Source organism: Crinia signifera, chromosome 19 (assembly GCF_055691185.1).
Source record: "Crinia signifera chromosome 19, ASM5569118v1, whole genome shotgun sequence".
Classification (NCBI taxonomy): domain Eukaryota; kingdom Metazoa; phylum Chordata; class Amphibia; order Anura; family Myobatrachidae; genus Crinia; species Crinia signifera.
Genome location: NC_139226.1, coordinates 66,667,493 through 66,684,178, shown reverse-complemented (window position 1 = coordinate 66,684,178; position 16,686 = coordinate 66,667,493). Strand labels below are relative to the sequence as shown.

Genomic DNA, 16,686 nt, shown 5'->3' with positions numbered 1-16,686 from the left:
ACATAAACATGCAATTACAATCTGCACATAGAAAAATGCAAGGTAAACATGCAGTACACATAACATTGTGCATACAACCTGACATTATGGGTAAAAGGTATATGCTAGAGTGTAACTGGTATTGCTAACATACATAACTGCCTAAATGAGTTAGGGGTGACATAGTTTTGAGTGATAAACTCACCATCGAATGCTGTATCGGGCTGGACCATGTGAGCTGTGTCTGTCTGCATACATGTGAAACTTAATATGGCCCCTGATGATCATCTTTGTCCCAGAATGCATTGCTAGCTAGCTACAGAAAGCTAAGGGGGACAAACTACCTAGCATACAGTAGCTCTGTACTGACCACAGGAAGGAGTGGATTATGCAAAACAGAGAAACAATAGAACACAACAGAAACTTATGCTGAAGGCATGACATGTACTGATGTAATTGTCTTTCATTATATTTACATAAATATTGTACTTTTTTTGAAGATCTTTTGAACTAGCTATTGTATATAGCCAAGGAGCAGTGGATGATTTGGGCAGCACTGAGATCTGCTCCAAGCTTCCAAAAGAAATTCAGCAACTTTGTGTTTTCCAGCAAGTTAGGCGAGACTTACAAGCTGACTTAGAAGCAAAGATTAATAAACGATAACCCCACTATATGGTTTGATTGTCCAATGTCTACACATTTGCTACGTTCTGTTTTCCAGCAAGTTAGGCGAGAGGAAACAATACACAAATACATTGTCAATGGCCAAGGTTTCTTACCCAGGTGGAAAAGACAAGCCAATGAATGCACCGAGGAAGCTGGATTTGACTCTCAGCAGTGGGATTGCTGAGCTCTGTGATTATTACCAACTGTATCGAAATACATTACCAAAGCAAGAAGTGGAGTGCAAACAGTTGTATGCAATTAAAGGCAAGTCAACTTATCTAATCTTACTTATCATTGACTCTCAGCAGTGGGATTGCTGAGCTCTGTGATTATTACCAACCGACTCGCAATACATAGCCAAAGCAAGAAGGGGAGTGCAAACAGTTGTATGCAATTAAAGATGATTCGACTTATCTTACATATCATTGACTCTCAGCAGTGGGATTAATGAATGGTTGTGCACCATGGAATTGTCCTTAGGCCCTCTCACTCACTCTTATGTTGCGGAAATAGGACATGCACATGTTAGCTGATTTTACATCATTGGTTGATGAGTATTTAAATACATATAGCCAAGGAGCAGCGGATGATTTGGGCCACACTGAGATCTGCTCGGAGCTTCCAAAACAAATTCAGCAACGTTATGTTTTCCATCAAGTTAGGCGAGACTTACAAGCTGACTTACAAGCAGTTTAATAAATGATAACCCCACTATAAAGCTTGATTGTCCAATGTCTACACATTTGCTCAAAGAATTTGCTCTGGAAGTCTTACACTGCTTGGCTCTGGGCCTAGTACTGTTGGTCTGGGCCTAGTACCATCTTAGCTGATTTTACATCATTGGTTGATGGGTATATAAATACTGTCCAAATACAAACATACGGAATTAAAACCAGCATCCCATTTTTATCCCAGTCATCTGAAGGGACCACAGATAGATGCCTTCATAAAAATGGTGGAACATGACATTGAAGGCATCACACATAAGAAATCGAATAGCAACATTACAAACAAAGAAGAGAGGGCATTGAGAGATCTACAGAATAATAAACAATTAATTGTAAAGCCAGCAGACAAGGGCGGGGGGATAGTCATCCTCAATAGACAAGACTACCTAGAGGAAGCACATCGGATCCTAAACGATGACAAAACATACATGAAACTCAAACATGACCCCACATCCAAATTCAAAACAGAACTAGAACAACATCTGAGAACAGGAAGCGAGACAGGCATCATAAACCCACAAGAGCACAAATTCATCCAGATCCAAAACCCAGTCATACCAGTATTTTACTACTTACCCAAGGTTCACAAAAACCCCACCAAACCACCTGGCAGACCAATTATATCCGGAATAAATTCTCTAACATCAAATCTTTCACACTACATTGACACATTCCTGCAACCATATGTACAACAACAACAACAATCATACATACGAGACACGACACACATAATCAACCACCTTCAAAACCAAACATGGGAAGATGATTTCTGGTTAGTCACATCTGATGTCACCTCACTGTACAGCATAATAGATCACAAACAAGGCACAGACAGCATAAAATATCACCTAGACAAAGACTCCAACATCTTACCCGAGCAAACCAAATTCATCATAGACAGTATCACATTCATTCTGAAACACAACTATGTGTGGTTTGAGGAACAGTACTACATTCAGACAACAGGGACCGCGATGGGCACGAGATTTGCCCCTGGGTACACTAACCTGTTCATGAGTTGGTGGGAGGACAAGTACATATGGACAGAGGGGGGGCCCAGGGTCAAATCTCGTGCTCTGGAAATGCTTCATAGACGACATACTATTTATCTGGAGAGGGGACAAGAAATCATTACAAAACTTCCTAGAATACCTGAACAAAAACAACAATAACCTGATATTCACAAACAAATACAGTAAACAAGAAGTAGAATTCCTGAATCTCAGGATCTTCATTGAAGATGGCACAATTCATACAAACACATACAAAAAATCAGTTGATGTCAATAGTTTTATACTATCTACCAGTTGGCATCATCCCAACTGGTTAAAATCCATTCCAAAAAGCCAGTTTATCAGATTAAAACGCAATTGCTCTAAAAATACAGACTACATAAAACAAAGTACTGACATGATATCACAGTTCATAGAAAAAGACTACAAACCCACTGAGCTAGAAACTGCATGCAAAGAAATAGAGAGAATAGAGAGAAAAGACCTCCTGAGATACAAAGAGAAAAACAACAAAATAAGCGAAGAGGTACTATTCATCACCCAATACTCGATGGAATCAAAACAATTGCAATATATTCTAAAAAAACACTGGCCGTTATTATTACAAGATGAAACACTTGCAGACATCCTCCCAGGAAAACCTAGAATAATTTACAGAAAAGCCCCTGACATTAAACAAAAATTGATAAAAAACCACATCCCCCCAAAGCAACAAATCCAGTTAACTATCAATAAAAGTGAATCCAATACAGGCTTCTACTATTGTGGAACATGCATAGGCTGCAAAAACCAGAAACAAAAGACCACCCAACCAATAAAAACATTTAAATCCACATCGACCCAAGAAACTTATAAAATAAAAAACAGAATCACCTGTAACAGTAAAGGAGTGATCTACCTGCTAGAATGTGGATGCAATAAGCAATATGTAGGAAGAACAACAAGACCCCTAAAAATAAGAATTAATGAACACATCCGAAACATCAACAAAAAAAACGAGGAACATAACCTATCAAAACATTTCCATGACCACCACAATGGCGACCCAAGCACACTTAAGTTTATCGGAATAGAAGAAGTCAAAAGCAACTGGAGGGGAGGAGACTTCACACAGAAAATAAACAAACTTGAACTCAGGTACATGTACGAATTAAAAACACTGAAACCTCGGGGACTCAACTTAGATAACGAAGTGAAAGCCATAGTTGGGAAGAAATAGGGACAGATAGCTGTTAAAAACCACTTCTATCATCACACCCAAACCACAAGATAAACAAATAAATAAGCAACAAATAAACCAAAAAAACTATTAGAAAGGACAAATGAACACCCGTTCAAATCATCGAAATAATTAGTACCCTAATTACCACTTGCCCAATACCGACCATACCCAGACAAATAACCATAGGACAACATAATGTCCTATAAACATTAAATATAGAAACTACTGTCCTAACAAAGAATAACGGTATTTCTTTGATAAACGCAATAAAGAATCAAACAAACTAAAACAGTTTATAACGCACTTAACCCTGGAGCAGATTCAGCAACAGATAGGAAACATTGTATAATTATATATAAACATCAACATTATTTGTAACTACTGTAGAATCAAGACAGAAAGTAAACAAAGGACATGTGCAGGACATAGACCAATCAGGGACCATTCCAGGACCTAGACCAATTAGAGACCCAGAAATTTGAACCAACCAGGGACATGATGAGAGAAATGGAGGGACATTTAAAGAACACTACTGATTCCACACTCAATCTCCCTAGAAGAAGGCAGAAGCCGAAACGCGTTGGAGGGTACACACTACTACCAAATCTATACCTGCTAGTAACCAAGCTAGCAACATCTGGAAGGATCCCACGTCGAAGCGGCCGGTGGGTGCACACACCGCCACGCAGCGGAGACCTGAGCGAGACTGAAGGAAACCAAGTGTACCGGCAGTGGTGAGTATCTGGAGGAGGGGGAGCCAGGCTGGTCATACAGAGTCTTGTACAGGAGACCAAGCGGTCACCGTGAAGGATCTCCATCCAGAAACGGTGAGCCGCTCCATCTTCAGACAGGGAGTAGCGTCTGCCTTACTACAGCCCGGTCAGCCGTGTAACGCACGGACCTGCCAATGCCACGTAGTAGACGGGCGCAGCACCCAAGTCCAGGACCCTGTGATCCCAAGCCACCTCCCGACGAGAAAAACCGCGACCGAACACGAACACCAACCTACAGGTACCAGCAATAACCGGTAACTAACTGACAGGAGGAGTACAAATAGCGGGACGCCGCTTGATATTGTTCTAAAGCACAGACTAAGTTTAAACACATTTTTTTCTTACCAAGGAACCCTAAATTTACTGCAATTATCGCAAAATATTGCGACAACTGTGTACACACCGTCCAATTTATTGGACAGATAACTGACGACACGCTTGTGTTGATTTTTTCTGCATTTTCATTTTTTTTCATTTTTTCTTTGTTCAGTATCATTATGTTTTGTTCTTTATCTACATTTTTTTGTCATGTACCATATACTTGCCTTGTAAACTAACGCACATGGTCCAGGTACATAGTGCATGTGTCGCATGTTTATTCACCACGAGCAATTGTAAAAACCTTGAAGGAATATAATATTCCTGTCCTTAGCGTCAGGCGTTTGTATTGAAAAGGTTTATTGCCGTACACCCATTACTATTACTTACAAATAAAGAACAACAATTTATTTTAAAACAGCCTGTAGAATTTTCATTAACGGAGCGCAGCACCACAAAACTATTCTTGTATATAAATACATATAGCCAAGGAGCAGCAGATGATTTGGGCCGCACTGAGATCTGCTGGAGCTTCCAAAAGAAATTGTTTTCAAGCAAGTTAGGTGAGAGGAAGCAATACACATTTTCAATGGCCAAGGGTTTCTTACCCGGGTGGATAAGCTAGGCCAACAAATGCACAGAGGAAGCTGGCTATCTATACTAAGCCACACATGTGTGCGGCACAAACACGTGGCTCATCTAGGAGTGGCACTGCAGCGGCAGACAGGATGGCAGTTTGAAGAACTAGGCCCCACAAAGCACATAATGGTCAAAAAAGAGGTGCAATATGGAATTGTCCTTGGGCCCTCCCACCCACCCTTATGTTAAGTAAATAGGACATGCACACTTTAACAAACCAATCATTTCAGCGACAGGGTCTGCCACACGACTGTGACTAAAATGATTGCTTTGTTTGGGCCCCCACAAAAAAAAGCAAGTCACCTCTCCCTGCACAAACTGGCTTTATAGAGGCAAGATGTCCTCCTCATCCTCTGATTCCTCACCCCTTTAGCGTGTACTTCCTCATCCTCACAGATTATCAATTTATTCCTGCTGGACTACACAATCACAGGTCCCTCTGTTGTCTCCGGAGGCAATTTCTGGTCTTCATTAAATAATTGATAATTAATTTTGATAAACATTATCTTCTCCACATTTTGCGGAAGCAACCTCCTATGCCAATCACTGACCAGGTTCCCTGCTGCACTAAAAACTCTTTCGGAGTACACACTGGAGGGGGGACAACTCAGGTAAAATAGAGCCAGTTTGTACAGGGGCCTACAACCTGCCTTTTTATCCTGCCAGTACAAGTTTGGACTGTCTGACATGTCTTCTTGGATGCTGTCACCAAAGTAATCCTCCACCATTTTTTCAATGGTGACAGCATCCAATGCAGCGACAGTAGACATGTCAGAAATTGTTGGCAGGTCCTTTAGTCCGGAACAGATGTCCAACTCCCGCCTGCCTGCCCTGCATCTCCGCCAGCGGGTTGTGTAGGAAATTGCAACTGTTTCCTCGCAACCACAGGTTTGCCAGGTCATGGTCTGCTTCAGATGACAATCTTCTGACCAGCATGTCTTTGCACCTTTTGTAGACTTGTGTCTGCCGGAAACAGAGACACAATATAAGCTTTAAACCGAGGATCGATCACGGTGGCCAGAATGAATTCCTCTGACTTTAACAGACTGACCACCCTTATATCCTGGCAAAGCATATGGAGGGCTTCATCCACAAGAGCTACATGCTTTGCAGAATCGCAATGCTTTAGCTCCTCCTTCACTTTCTCCAGCTGCTTCAGCAACAGCTTGATCAGGGGAATCACCTGACTCAAGCTGGCAGTATCGGAGCTGACTTCTCGTCGATGGCTGGAGAATCTTGCACAACACAGAAATCAGCCTCCACTGCGCTTGAGTCAGGTGCACCCCTACTCCTCTGCCTATGTCGTAGGTAACCAAGTAGGCTTGGGTGGCCTTTTGCTGCTCCTCCATCCGCTGCAGCGTATAGAGGGTGGAGTTCCAACGCGTCACCACCTCTTGTTTGAGGTGATGGCAGGGCAAGTTGAGGAGTTTTTGCTGCCACTCCAGCCTTCGGCAGGCAGTTGCAGAATGCCAAAAGTGTCCAGCAATTTTGCGGGCCACTGCAAGCATCTCCTGCATGCTCCTGTCACTTTTTAGGAAATGCTGCACCACCAAATTTATAGTGTGGGCGAAACATGGCACATGCTGGAAATTTCCCATATGTAATGCCCGCACAATATTACTGGCGATGTCCGACACCACAAATCCCTGGGAGAGTCTAAGTGGGGTAAGCCACTGCAAGATGGTTTCCCTCAGTTTCTCTAAGAGGTTTTCGGCGCTGTGCCTCTTACTGAAACCGGTGATACACAGATAAGCCTGCCTTGAAAAGAGCGGACGTGCAGGAGATGCTGCTGCTGTTGCTGCAGAAGGCGTCTACCCAGTGGGCTGTCACAGTCATATAGTCCTTAGTTTGCCCTGAACCACTTGTCCACATGTCAGTGGTTAAGTGAATAGTGGGAACAACCGCATTTTTCAGGGCACCGAGGACACTTTTTTGGACGTCTCTGTACCTCCTCGGTATCTCCTGCCTAGTGAAGTGGAATCTAGACTGGATTTGGTACCGGGGATACAATACCTCCATCAACAGTCTAAATCCCACTCCACTGATGGCGGACACCGGACGCACATCTAACACCAACATAGCCGTCAAAGCCGCAGTTATACGCCTTGCCATCGGATGACTGCTGTCTTACTTTGTCCCCATGGCAAATGACTTTTGGACAGTCAATTGCTTAGTGAAAAACATAGCGGTGTTACCACTTCCCCTCTGGGACGATGACCGACTCCCAGCAGCAGCAACAGCAGCAGCAGCAGCAGCAGTAGAAAATGTACCACTGCAGGATCCTCTGGAGGAATTCTGGATGGAAGAGGAGTCAGTCATAACTGTGACATGGTCTGCAGGACTACCTCTGATCCGGATGGAAGAGGAAATTGACGAGGAGTGAATTCCTGGTGTGGTTTTCGGGCGCTTGGATACAACTGGATAAAGGGATTTAGGTGTCCCTGGACTGCTTACGGTCCTAGCCACAGTTTCTGAACTAAACAGTGACTTACTTCAGGTGACACATAAGCGAGGATGTCCCTAGGTGACCAACGTCCCCTGCTTATTCCAGCTTTACATAAGCTACATATGGCAAGACAGTTGTTGTCCGGATCTGGATAAAAAAAATTCCAGACAGACCAAAAAAGGTGGATTTTTTGGTCTTCTGCCCAGGCATTGTGATGGCCTTTTGCATCCCACAGACCTAATTTAAGAAAACCACATCACCATCAGCAGCATCCTTCTCATCAACTTCCTCCTCAGCGCCAGCTACATCAATTTCCTTCTCCTGGTGTACAACATTGACAACTTCAAAATCAGGAACTGGACTGTGGGTGACCCTTCCAGCATATGCAGAGGGCATGCAGAAAATAGTGGAAGGAGCCATCTCTTCCTGTACAGTGATGGGAAGGTCAGGCTTCGCAACAACCAACACCCTTGGACTCTCATTGGGGCTTTGTGATACTGTGTCTTTAGAAGGCTGAGTTGTTTTCTGTCTTTTTTTTTGACAGCTTAACTCTCTTTACATTTCTAGAGGGATGGGGGGGATGAGAAGGAGTGCTGTGATCATTGTGTGAAGCTGGAGCACTAGTCAAGAACATAGGCCAGGCCCTTAGCTGTTCCTTGCCACTCTGTGTGGTAAATGGCATATTAGCAAGCTTACGTTTCTCCTCCAAGGATTTACATTTTTTTTCTTAAACATGCTTTACTTTGCCTTTTTGGATTTCACACGCCCTCGATGATGACATTGGGCATCGGCATTGGCAGAAGATGTTGATGGCATTTCGTCATCATGTTCTATGTCTTGACCAGTGGCAGCAGCTTCAGCACTTGGAGGAAGTGGTTCTTGTACTATTCAAGCATCCAATTTTGGTTCTCCATTATCTTTCTGGAGTACAGCCACACAGCAGCAGAGACAAAGAAAATTTTTAAAGGATTATTATTTACGTCAGTAACCCTTATTGTAAACAAAAGAATGATTTATTATTTTGCAGCAACTATGTGTGGTGTGCACATAGATGCCGATTTATGTTTTTGCTGGTGGGTGCTAAAGCCAAAAATATAGGGGAGTGGCTTCAAAAGGGAGGGGCGTGGCCACAAAATAATACCAATACACAGCACAGTTGTCTCCAATATTCAAATTACGGCAACAGAGTTCCCCTTTTTACACATAACTTGTGGACCTGCAGCTGTTTCTCTATGATAACCGTACGTACCCCCATGCACCGGAATGCCGGGAAGATGCTTCTGTCAGCTCTGTTAATGGTGCTGGGCAGCATATTTTATGCGATAGCCGCCAAGTCACTAAAGAGCAGACGGAATACACTCTTCCCGGCATACTGTTTGCCAGGCAGCAGGGCCGGCGATGTGGGTGCTGCAGCTGCAAATTAGCAAATTAATAAGGTGGCCCAGTAGCACGACTCGGGCCCGTGGGTGCTCATCAATTTCCGTGGGTGCTCGGGTCCTTGAGCACCCACAGAATCGTCACCTATGGGTGTGTACACAGGTGAGTTGAGACTTGTACTACCCTGGCCTGTACCATCATGTACACTGCAGGTGGGGCAGATGTTACTTGTGCAGAGAGAATTAGATTTGGGTGGGGTTTTACTTCAAAGTGAGATCTATATTGCAGTGTAAAAATAAAGCAGTCAGTATTTTCCAAGCACAGAAACAAAATAACTCACCCAAATCTAATTCTATATGCAACTGTTACATCTGTCCCTCTCTAGTGCACATGGTTTTGTCCATCTGAGAAGGAATTTGCCTCTAAGGTCCTTATTCTAGTTGATTCGGATTGGATGCATATTTCGGACAGGAACCAAGTGTTCTTAACCCCGCCTACTGCACGGATCACTCACACCGTCCGAATGCGGTAAGACGCCAAGCGAACGGACCGTGAGTGGATGTTTCATGTGAACACCTCCTCCATCTGTGGGAACCTCCCCCATTCTCCTCGAATGATGGACCGAGCGGTCAGCCAGCACAGAGTGCTCCAGACCACTCGGACATTTTTCCGTATGAAAGCAGAGATATGGGCGGCCAGCTGACATCCGGATTTGTCAGTTGTCTGCCCCCCCACACGTGCGTCACGGCCGCATTACCATACGTATGCCCAGCATTTTCATGGGAACGCCTATGAAACGCGGGGTGTACGCAGATGGTAATGAGCCAAAACAGCCCTTCACGCCCCTCTCCTACCCCTGCTCGGATGGGTCCGAGCAATCATTTTCTGCACGGAATTCACACCGTGTTCGGACATGCGAGGCGTTCACACATGCGCAGAAATGCCTCTGCACATGCGCAAACATCGGCTGTCCGAAGGCATATGCAGCGGTCTGACTCAATCAGAAAAAAGGGCCTAACCGTGAACTGGAATAAGGCCCTTAGTCACACAGCAGCAGACACAGAAAAATTGAAAAGGGTTATTATTAAGGAATTTAAGTCAGTAACCATAGGCATGCACAGCACATTTTACAAGGGGGTGCACTGTCAAAGCGGTGTGCCTAGCACCACCTATTCGGCATGTCTAACACCGCCATCCGGTCTTTCTAACACCGCCAATCAGGCGTGCACTCACTTCAATATAAAACATCTCTCAGCCACACCATTATCTCCTGCCTGTTTCAGTTTTACTCTTCTAATTACTCTGTATAACAGTACATGCAAATAAAGTCAAAATCATATCTGGATGACACAGGTACTGTATGTAGTGATATGACAATGGTGTTATACAATTAATAATGCAAAACACACATAATTGATTGATGGGCGCTTATTTTAATGGAATACAGGTCTAAAAAGCAATAGTCTTTGGTAAAAGGTATTGCTGGTATTACTAGCAGCAATAAGTGTGGTAGTGGGGGCACAGCATTAGGGGGTGAATGTGCACCCTTAACACTCAATGTGCGCACACCTATGTCAGTAACCCTTATTGTCCCAAAAACAATTTGATTGATTATTTTGCAGCACAGGTGAGGTGAGTCTTGTAGTACCCTGTCCCAGTTAACAGTCACACAGTAGCAGACACAGAATTATTGAAAAGATTTTAAGGAATTTAAGTCAGTAACCCTTATTGTCCAAAAAAATTAGATTGATTATTTGGTACTTGTGTATTAGCAGGGTGCCCACTAAGCAAATTGCTTAGTGGGCGATTCTGCATAAGAAAATTGCATTGCATCGCATGTGTGTTTTTTTTTTGCATGCGATGCGATCGATTTTCCTATGTAATTTATTCACTGCTTTCTACCCTCGGGTGGTGCAATGTGATCGCATCGCATGCGATCGCACCGCACGCAAAAACACATGCGATTGGATGGGGGCATAGGCGTGTGCGCAGCCCATTTTATTAGGGGGTGCACCATTGGAGGGGCGTGTACATCACGCCTACTGGGCATGTCCATCAAAGCCTACTGGGCGTGTCCATCACTGCCTACTGGGCACTAATGCAAACTAAATAGGTGACTTATTTATGTATATGGGCTTCAGAACTAATCATTCCCACCAGACACACCAGAAACAGGGAAAGTGCACGCCAGAGGCGCGCTGCAAAAAATTTACACTGTAATGGCCATTACACATAATGCCACACACGAATCGCGGGATTGGGGGTCACGGGGGTCCCGTGAATCGGGGGAGGGGGGTTGCGGTGGGGTGCCGTGAATTGCGGGAGGGGAGGTCGCGGGAGGTGGTTTGCTGGCAGAGAAGGGGGGGTGCGGGAGTAATGGTGGTTGGCGGCTGTGGAGTAATGGTGGATGGTGAGCGTGTACTGTAGCCATGGCTGGGCAGGGGGAGGTAATGTGAAGGGGGTGGGGTGTGTAGAACGTTATACACATAGAAGACTTTTCCCTAGGGGAGGCGGTTGTGTGTATCCTGCTGGGCGGGAACGTTATATACACAGGGGATGAGTGACAGATCTGTCTACATATATAAGAGATATTGTGAAAAGAGATTGTGAACGTGGCACCTAGAAGCGTGGGTGTGTCAGGGCCGGTGCAAGGCACCGGAGCGTCCCAGCTGAGGGGGGGTGGGGCGCCCCGGTGCCTACGGGGGGTACCTGCGGCGCTGTGTGATCTGGCGGCGGGGTCCCTGCAGTGATGCGCGCTATCCGGCAGCCAGGCGGCGGCGCGGGAAGCGCTGATGGGTTTGAAAACTCGCCGCACACTGATTGGCTGAATGTCAGCCAATCAGCATGCGGAATGTTCCTTTTTTCCCAAAAAATATAATGTGGGCTAGGTGAAATGAGGGAGATTTCTAGACTAATGAGGGAGAGAGGGAGATTGTTGTTATTTCAGGGAGTCTCCTGCATTCTGCAGGAGTAGGCAGCTATGGATCAGGTGACCTAATTAGAAGCATTAGAAATACTGGCTAAGTAGTGTGCATTTTTTTTCCATCCAGTAAAACCAGTCTGTCTGCTAAACTAAGCAGGTTTCTCAAATGCACTGCTTCTTGTTCAGTTGTGAACTGTATCAAAGACTGAAAAAAGCAATGTGGTGAGTTTGACTTAAATATTTTACAATACATATTTCATTTGTTTTGTACAGACTCATTTATTAGACAGATAAAGTATACAGATATACTAAAATGTAATTTCATCTCTGTCTTTCCTGCAGGCAAAATGAACTTCCTACTAAAATATAAATATTATTTGATCATAGCCTTTTGTCTACTCTTCAGCTTCATTACTCATCGAAACTTAAAAAAGGTAAAACTTTATTGATTTTTTTGTAGCTGATGCGTAAGGGCTATTAATGCTTACATTACACGAAAGTTGAGAAGATCAAGAGAAAAAGATAACAAGTTTTAATTTATTATCAACTCTGTAAATATATATCATAACAGTAAAGTATTGATTTATTATCAACCCTGTGTGTGTGTGTGTATATATAGTGTGTGTGTGTATATATATATATATATATATATATATATAGTCAGGGGCGAATTTAGGGGTCAGGCCGCCCCTAGGCACAACATTTTTGTGCCCCCCCCCCTATTTTAAAGTAATTATATATGTATATACATTGTTATTTATATATTTCATTAAAAACTGTAGCCCACCTTAATATTTTTTTAAGCACTCTGGACTGCTCACTGTACGGAGGATCCGGAGGGAGGGAGGCACTTATTAGTACAGTGATTAGCACAGTGTCTCCATCAGTCTCTCTCCGGCTCACACACTGTAACTGACTGAGCGCAAGGAGGATCTGCGCGCCGCTCAGCTCAGCTGCTGGATACACAGCAGCCAATAGACTGTGTGTTCCAGACACGCAGGGGACCATCGGACCCAGCCACTAAGCGGTGGTGTAATGTGCATGGCAGAGTGGGTAGGCAGTGGCAGGTGACGAGCGACGCTGCCGCCGACATATGATAATTCATGTCTGGGGCAGCGGCGCTCGTCACTCGCCGCTGCCCACCCTCTCTGCCATCTAACAGAATGTCAGCCTGCATGCCGCCCTTAATTGGTGCCGCCCTGAGGCCGGTGCCTCACGGGCCTAGGCACAAATCCGGCCCTGTATATAGTGTGTGTGTGTGTGTGTGTGTGTATATATATTTGTGTATATGTATATATATATATATATATATATATACATACAAAAGGTCCATAAAAGTGCTAGAGAGTCCAGAAATGGAATGGATCCGTCCGTATATCAGGATCAACATGCAGTGCAGCTGTGCTCCGTTTGGTGTTTCACAAAACACCACAGGGGGTAAACATGTAGAAAAAAACCAGAGAGCGCACAAATGAGCTAGTATAAAAGTACAAATTTACTATAATAAAAAGCTCACATACATGAAAGTTAGAATATGCAGATATGCAATCGTATAAAAACCAGCAAGGCAGTAGTCCACAGTCAGAGACTCAGCGGCACGGCGGGTCGACTACAGCGGATGGAATCGGAGGACCCGATTGCTGATTGCTTAAAGGTATATTACCGGCAAGTACATTCACGGAATAGATACAATAGCAAAATACAGACAAGAAAATACATTATGGGCGGTATTCAATGAGCCTGATTCGCCAGGTTTTTATGGCGAATTTGTGCTGTTTGGCGAATTTCTGACAAAAACGGTGAATCACCCTATTCAATGACCACATGGCGAATACATTTGAAGGTTTTTTTCGCCATGATTCACCGAGTAGCAATCGCTATCTTTTTATGGTGAAGTGGAATGTGAACTTTTAAAATAAAGTGTTTTGTTTTTTACATTTGGTGTCAAAAAATCAGGAATTTTATTCTGAGGAGGGGCATGCTATTTTTATTCATATGCTGTAAGCACATGAATATATATTTAATTTTAAAAATAATATTTTTTTTTTTTTTTTTTTACACAGCAGCCAGCAGGTGGCGCCAGAGCGGAGCCGCTCATTACATATTCATATATTCACTGCACGATCATTACGATCCTGTGTAGTGAATATACGCTCGCCTGCTGGCACCCCCGGGGGGCAGCCTGTGCTGCCTGGCACCCGGGGAGCACACCTAACCCCCCACAAAGGTCTGGGCTAGGCAGAGAGACTACCATCTCTCTGCCTGGCACCGTCCTGAGGCTCCCTGCGGCAATCGCCGCAGGAGCTCATATTCGCCAGTCAGGGGATCGCTGCCCCTGACTCGTTGAATACCGGAGCCCGCCGGCTCTGGAACGTGGCGAATGTGCAGCGAATCCAAAAAAGGATTCGCTGCACCTCGCAGGTATTCACATTGAATACCGCCCTATGTAATACAAGAAATACAATAAAAGTACATTTACATCATAATATAACAATACATATATAATAAGAAAACACAGGAAAATACATAAAATATATCGGGCAGAATGAATGATATCAACACAGCATTGCACGACACGTACATCACAACAGGACTAAGCATGGACTAAGGGATGTGCGCCCAACTACAAAGCCCAGCACATCCAAGGAGTGATATCAATGCCATTAGTGCAAAAAAGGTACTATGTCAATGCCCTCATTCATACCAGTAGGAGACATGGTATTCAGGGTAAAAATCCAATATGATTCTCTGCAGCTCAATTTAGTTAAAATGTCACCGCCCCTCTCATCGAGGGTGACATGCTCCAATGCTTTAAAAGAAAAGAAATCAAGATTAGAGTTACAACATAATGCAAAATGACGAGGGACACTGTGGAGGATAGATTTATTTCTAATACTCCTTGTGTGCTCCAATATTCTAATTTTCAGAGGACGTTTAGTCTTGCCGATGTAGCTTTTACCGCATCGGCAAGAAAGACAATAAATGACACAAGTTGTTAAACAGGACATTCTGCTCTTTATGCTCCACGATTTAGAATTGTCACTATTAGCAAATTTATAATGATCCTTATCCACGTACTGACACATCTTACACTTGTTGCAGGGAAAAAACCCTTACAGGTTTTTAACCAACCATCCTTCGGTGTATCCTTTTTAATGCGGCTAGGAGCCAGAATGGATCTTAAAGATGATGCCTTTTTAAAGACAATTTGAGGCTTGGGGGGCAATAAGTCATGCAAAAAGGGATCAAGTAAAAGCACATCCCAATGTTTATTAAGAACTTCTCTAATACCTTTGCTTCTGGAATTATACTAAGTAACAAAAGGTATAAAATTGTCAGATCTAGCAGGACGATTTTTATATTGTAACAGCTCATTACGGTCACGGTCACGAGCTTTCTTCTGGCAATGTTCGAGTAAATGAAGGGGGTATTTCTTATCAATAAAACGTTTATTATAGATGGCAGACTGTTCATCAAATTTGTTCAAGCTAGCACAATTCCTTCTAACCCTCACAAATTGGGAGTAAGGGATATTATGGATCCACTTACCGAAATGACAGCTATTAAAATGAACATAGCTGTTGCTATCGACCTGTTTAATATATGTAGACGTTTCAATGGTATTATTGGTAGGGGACCATTCAGAAGAATCTAGCAACAAATTTTTAGATTTGTTGCTAGATTCTTCTTCTCCTAGCTTGAACAAATTTGATGAACAGTCTGCCATCTAAGAAACATTGAACATTGCCAGAAGAAAGCTCGTGACCGTGACCGTAATGAGCTGTTACAATATAAAAATCGTCCTGCTAGATCTGACAATTTCATACCTTTTGTTACTAAGTATAATTCCAGAAGCAAAGGTATTAGAGAAGTTCTTAATAAACATTGGGATGTGCTTTTACTTGATCCCTTTTTGCATGACTTATTGCCCCCCAAGCCTCAAATTGTCTTTAAAAAGGCATCATCTTTAAGATCCATTCTGGCTCCTAGCCGCATTAAAAAGGATACACAGAAGGATGGTTGGTTAAAAACTTTGTAATGGTTTTTTTCCCTGCAACAAGTCTAAGATGTGTCAGTACGTGGATAAGGATCATTATAAATTTGCTAATAGTGACAATTCTAAATCGTGGAGCATAAAGAGCAGAATGTCCTGTTTAACAACTTGTGTCATTTATTGCGGTAAAAGCTACATCGGCAAGACTAAACGTCCTCTGAAAATTAGAATATTGGAGCACACAAGGAGTATTAGGAATAAATCCATCCTCCACAGTGTCCCTCGTCATTTTGCATTATGTTGTAACTCTAATCTTGATTTCTTTTCTTTTAAAGCATTGGAGCATGTCACCCTCGATGAGAGGGGCGGTGACATTTTAACTAAATTGAGCCGCAGAGAATCATATTGGATTTTTACCCTGAATACCATGTCTCCTACTGGTATGAATGAGGGCATTGACATAGTACCTTTTTTGCACTAATGGCATTGATATCACTCCTTGGATGTGCTGGGCTTTGTAGTTGGGCGCACACCCCTTAGTCCATGCTTAGTCCTGTTGTGATGTACGTGTCGTGCAATGCTGTGTTGATATCATTCATTCTGCCCGA

General features: G+C 43.4%; 1 protein-coding gene across 1 annotated transcript in view; it reads left to right on the top strand.

Moving 5' to 3' along the window:
• Positions 1-12,196: 12,196 nt before the first annotated feature.
• LOC146042633 (NXPE family member 4-like) overlaps positions 12,197-16,686 on the top strand; it is a 142,663-nt gene continuing 138,173 nt past the window's right edge. The window contains exons 1-2 of the mRNA XM_083162717.1: positions 12,197-12,306; positions 12,427-12,518. Of these exons, the coding sequence (XP_083018843.1) occupies positions 12,432-12,518 (87 nt within the window). The 5' untranslated portion in view covers positions 12,197-12,306; positions 12,427-12,431. The remainder of the gene's footprint in view (positions 12,307-12,426; positions 12,519-16,686) is intronic.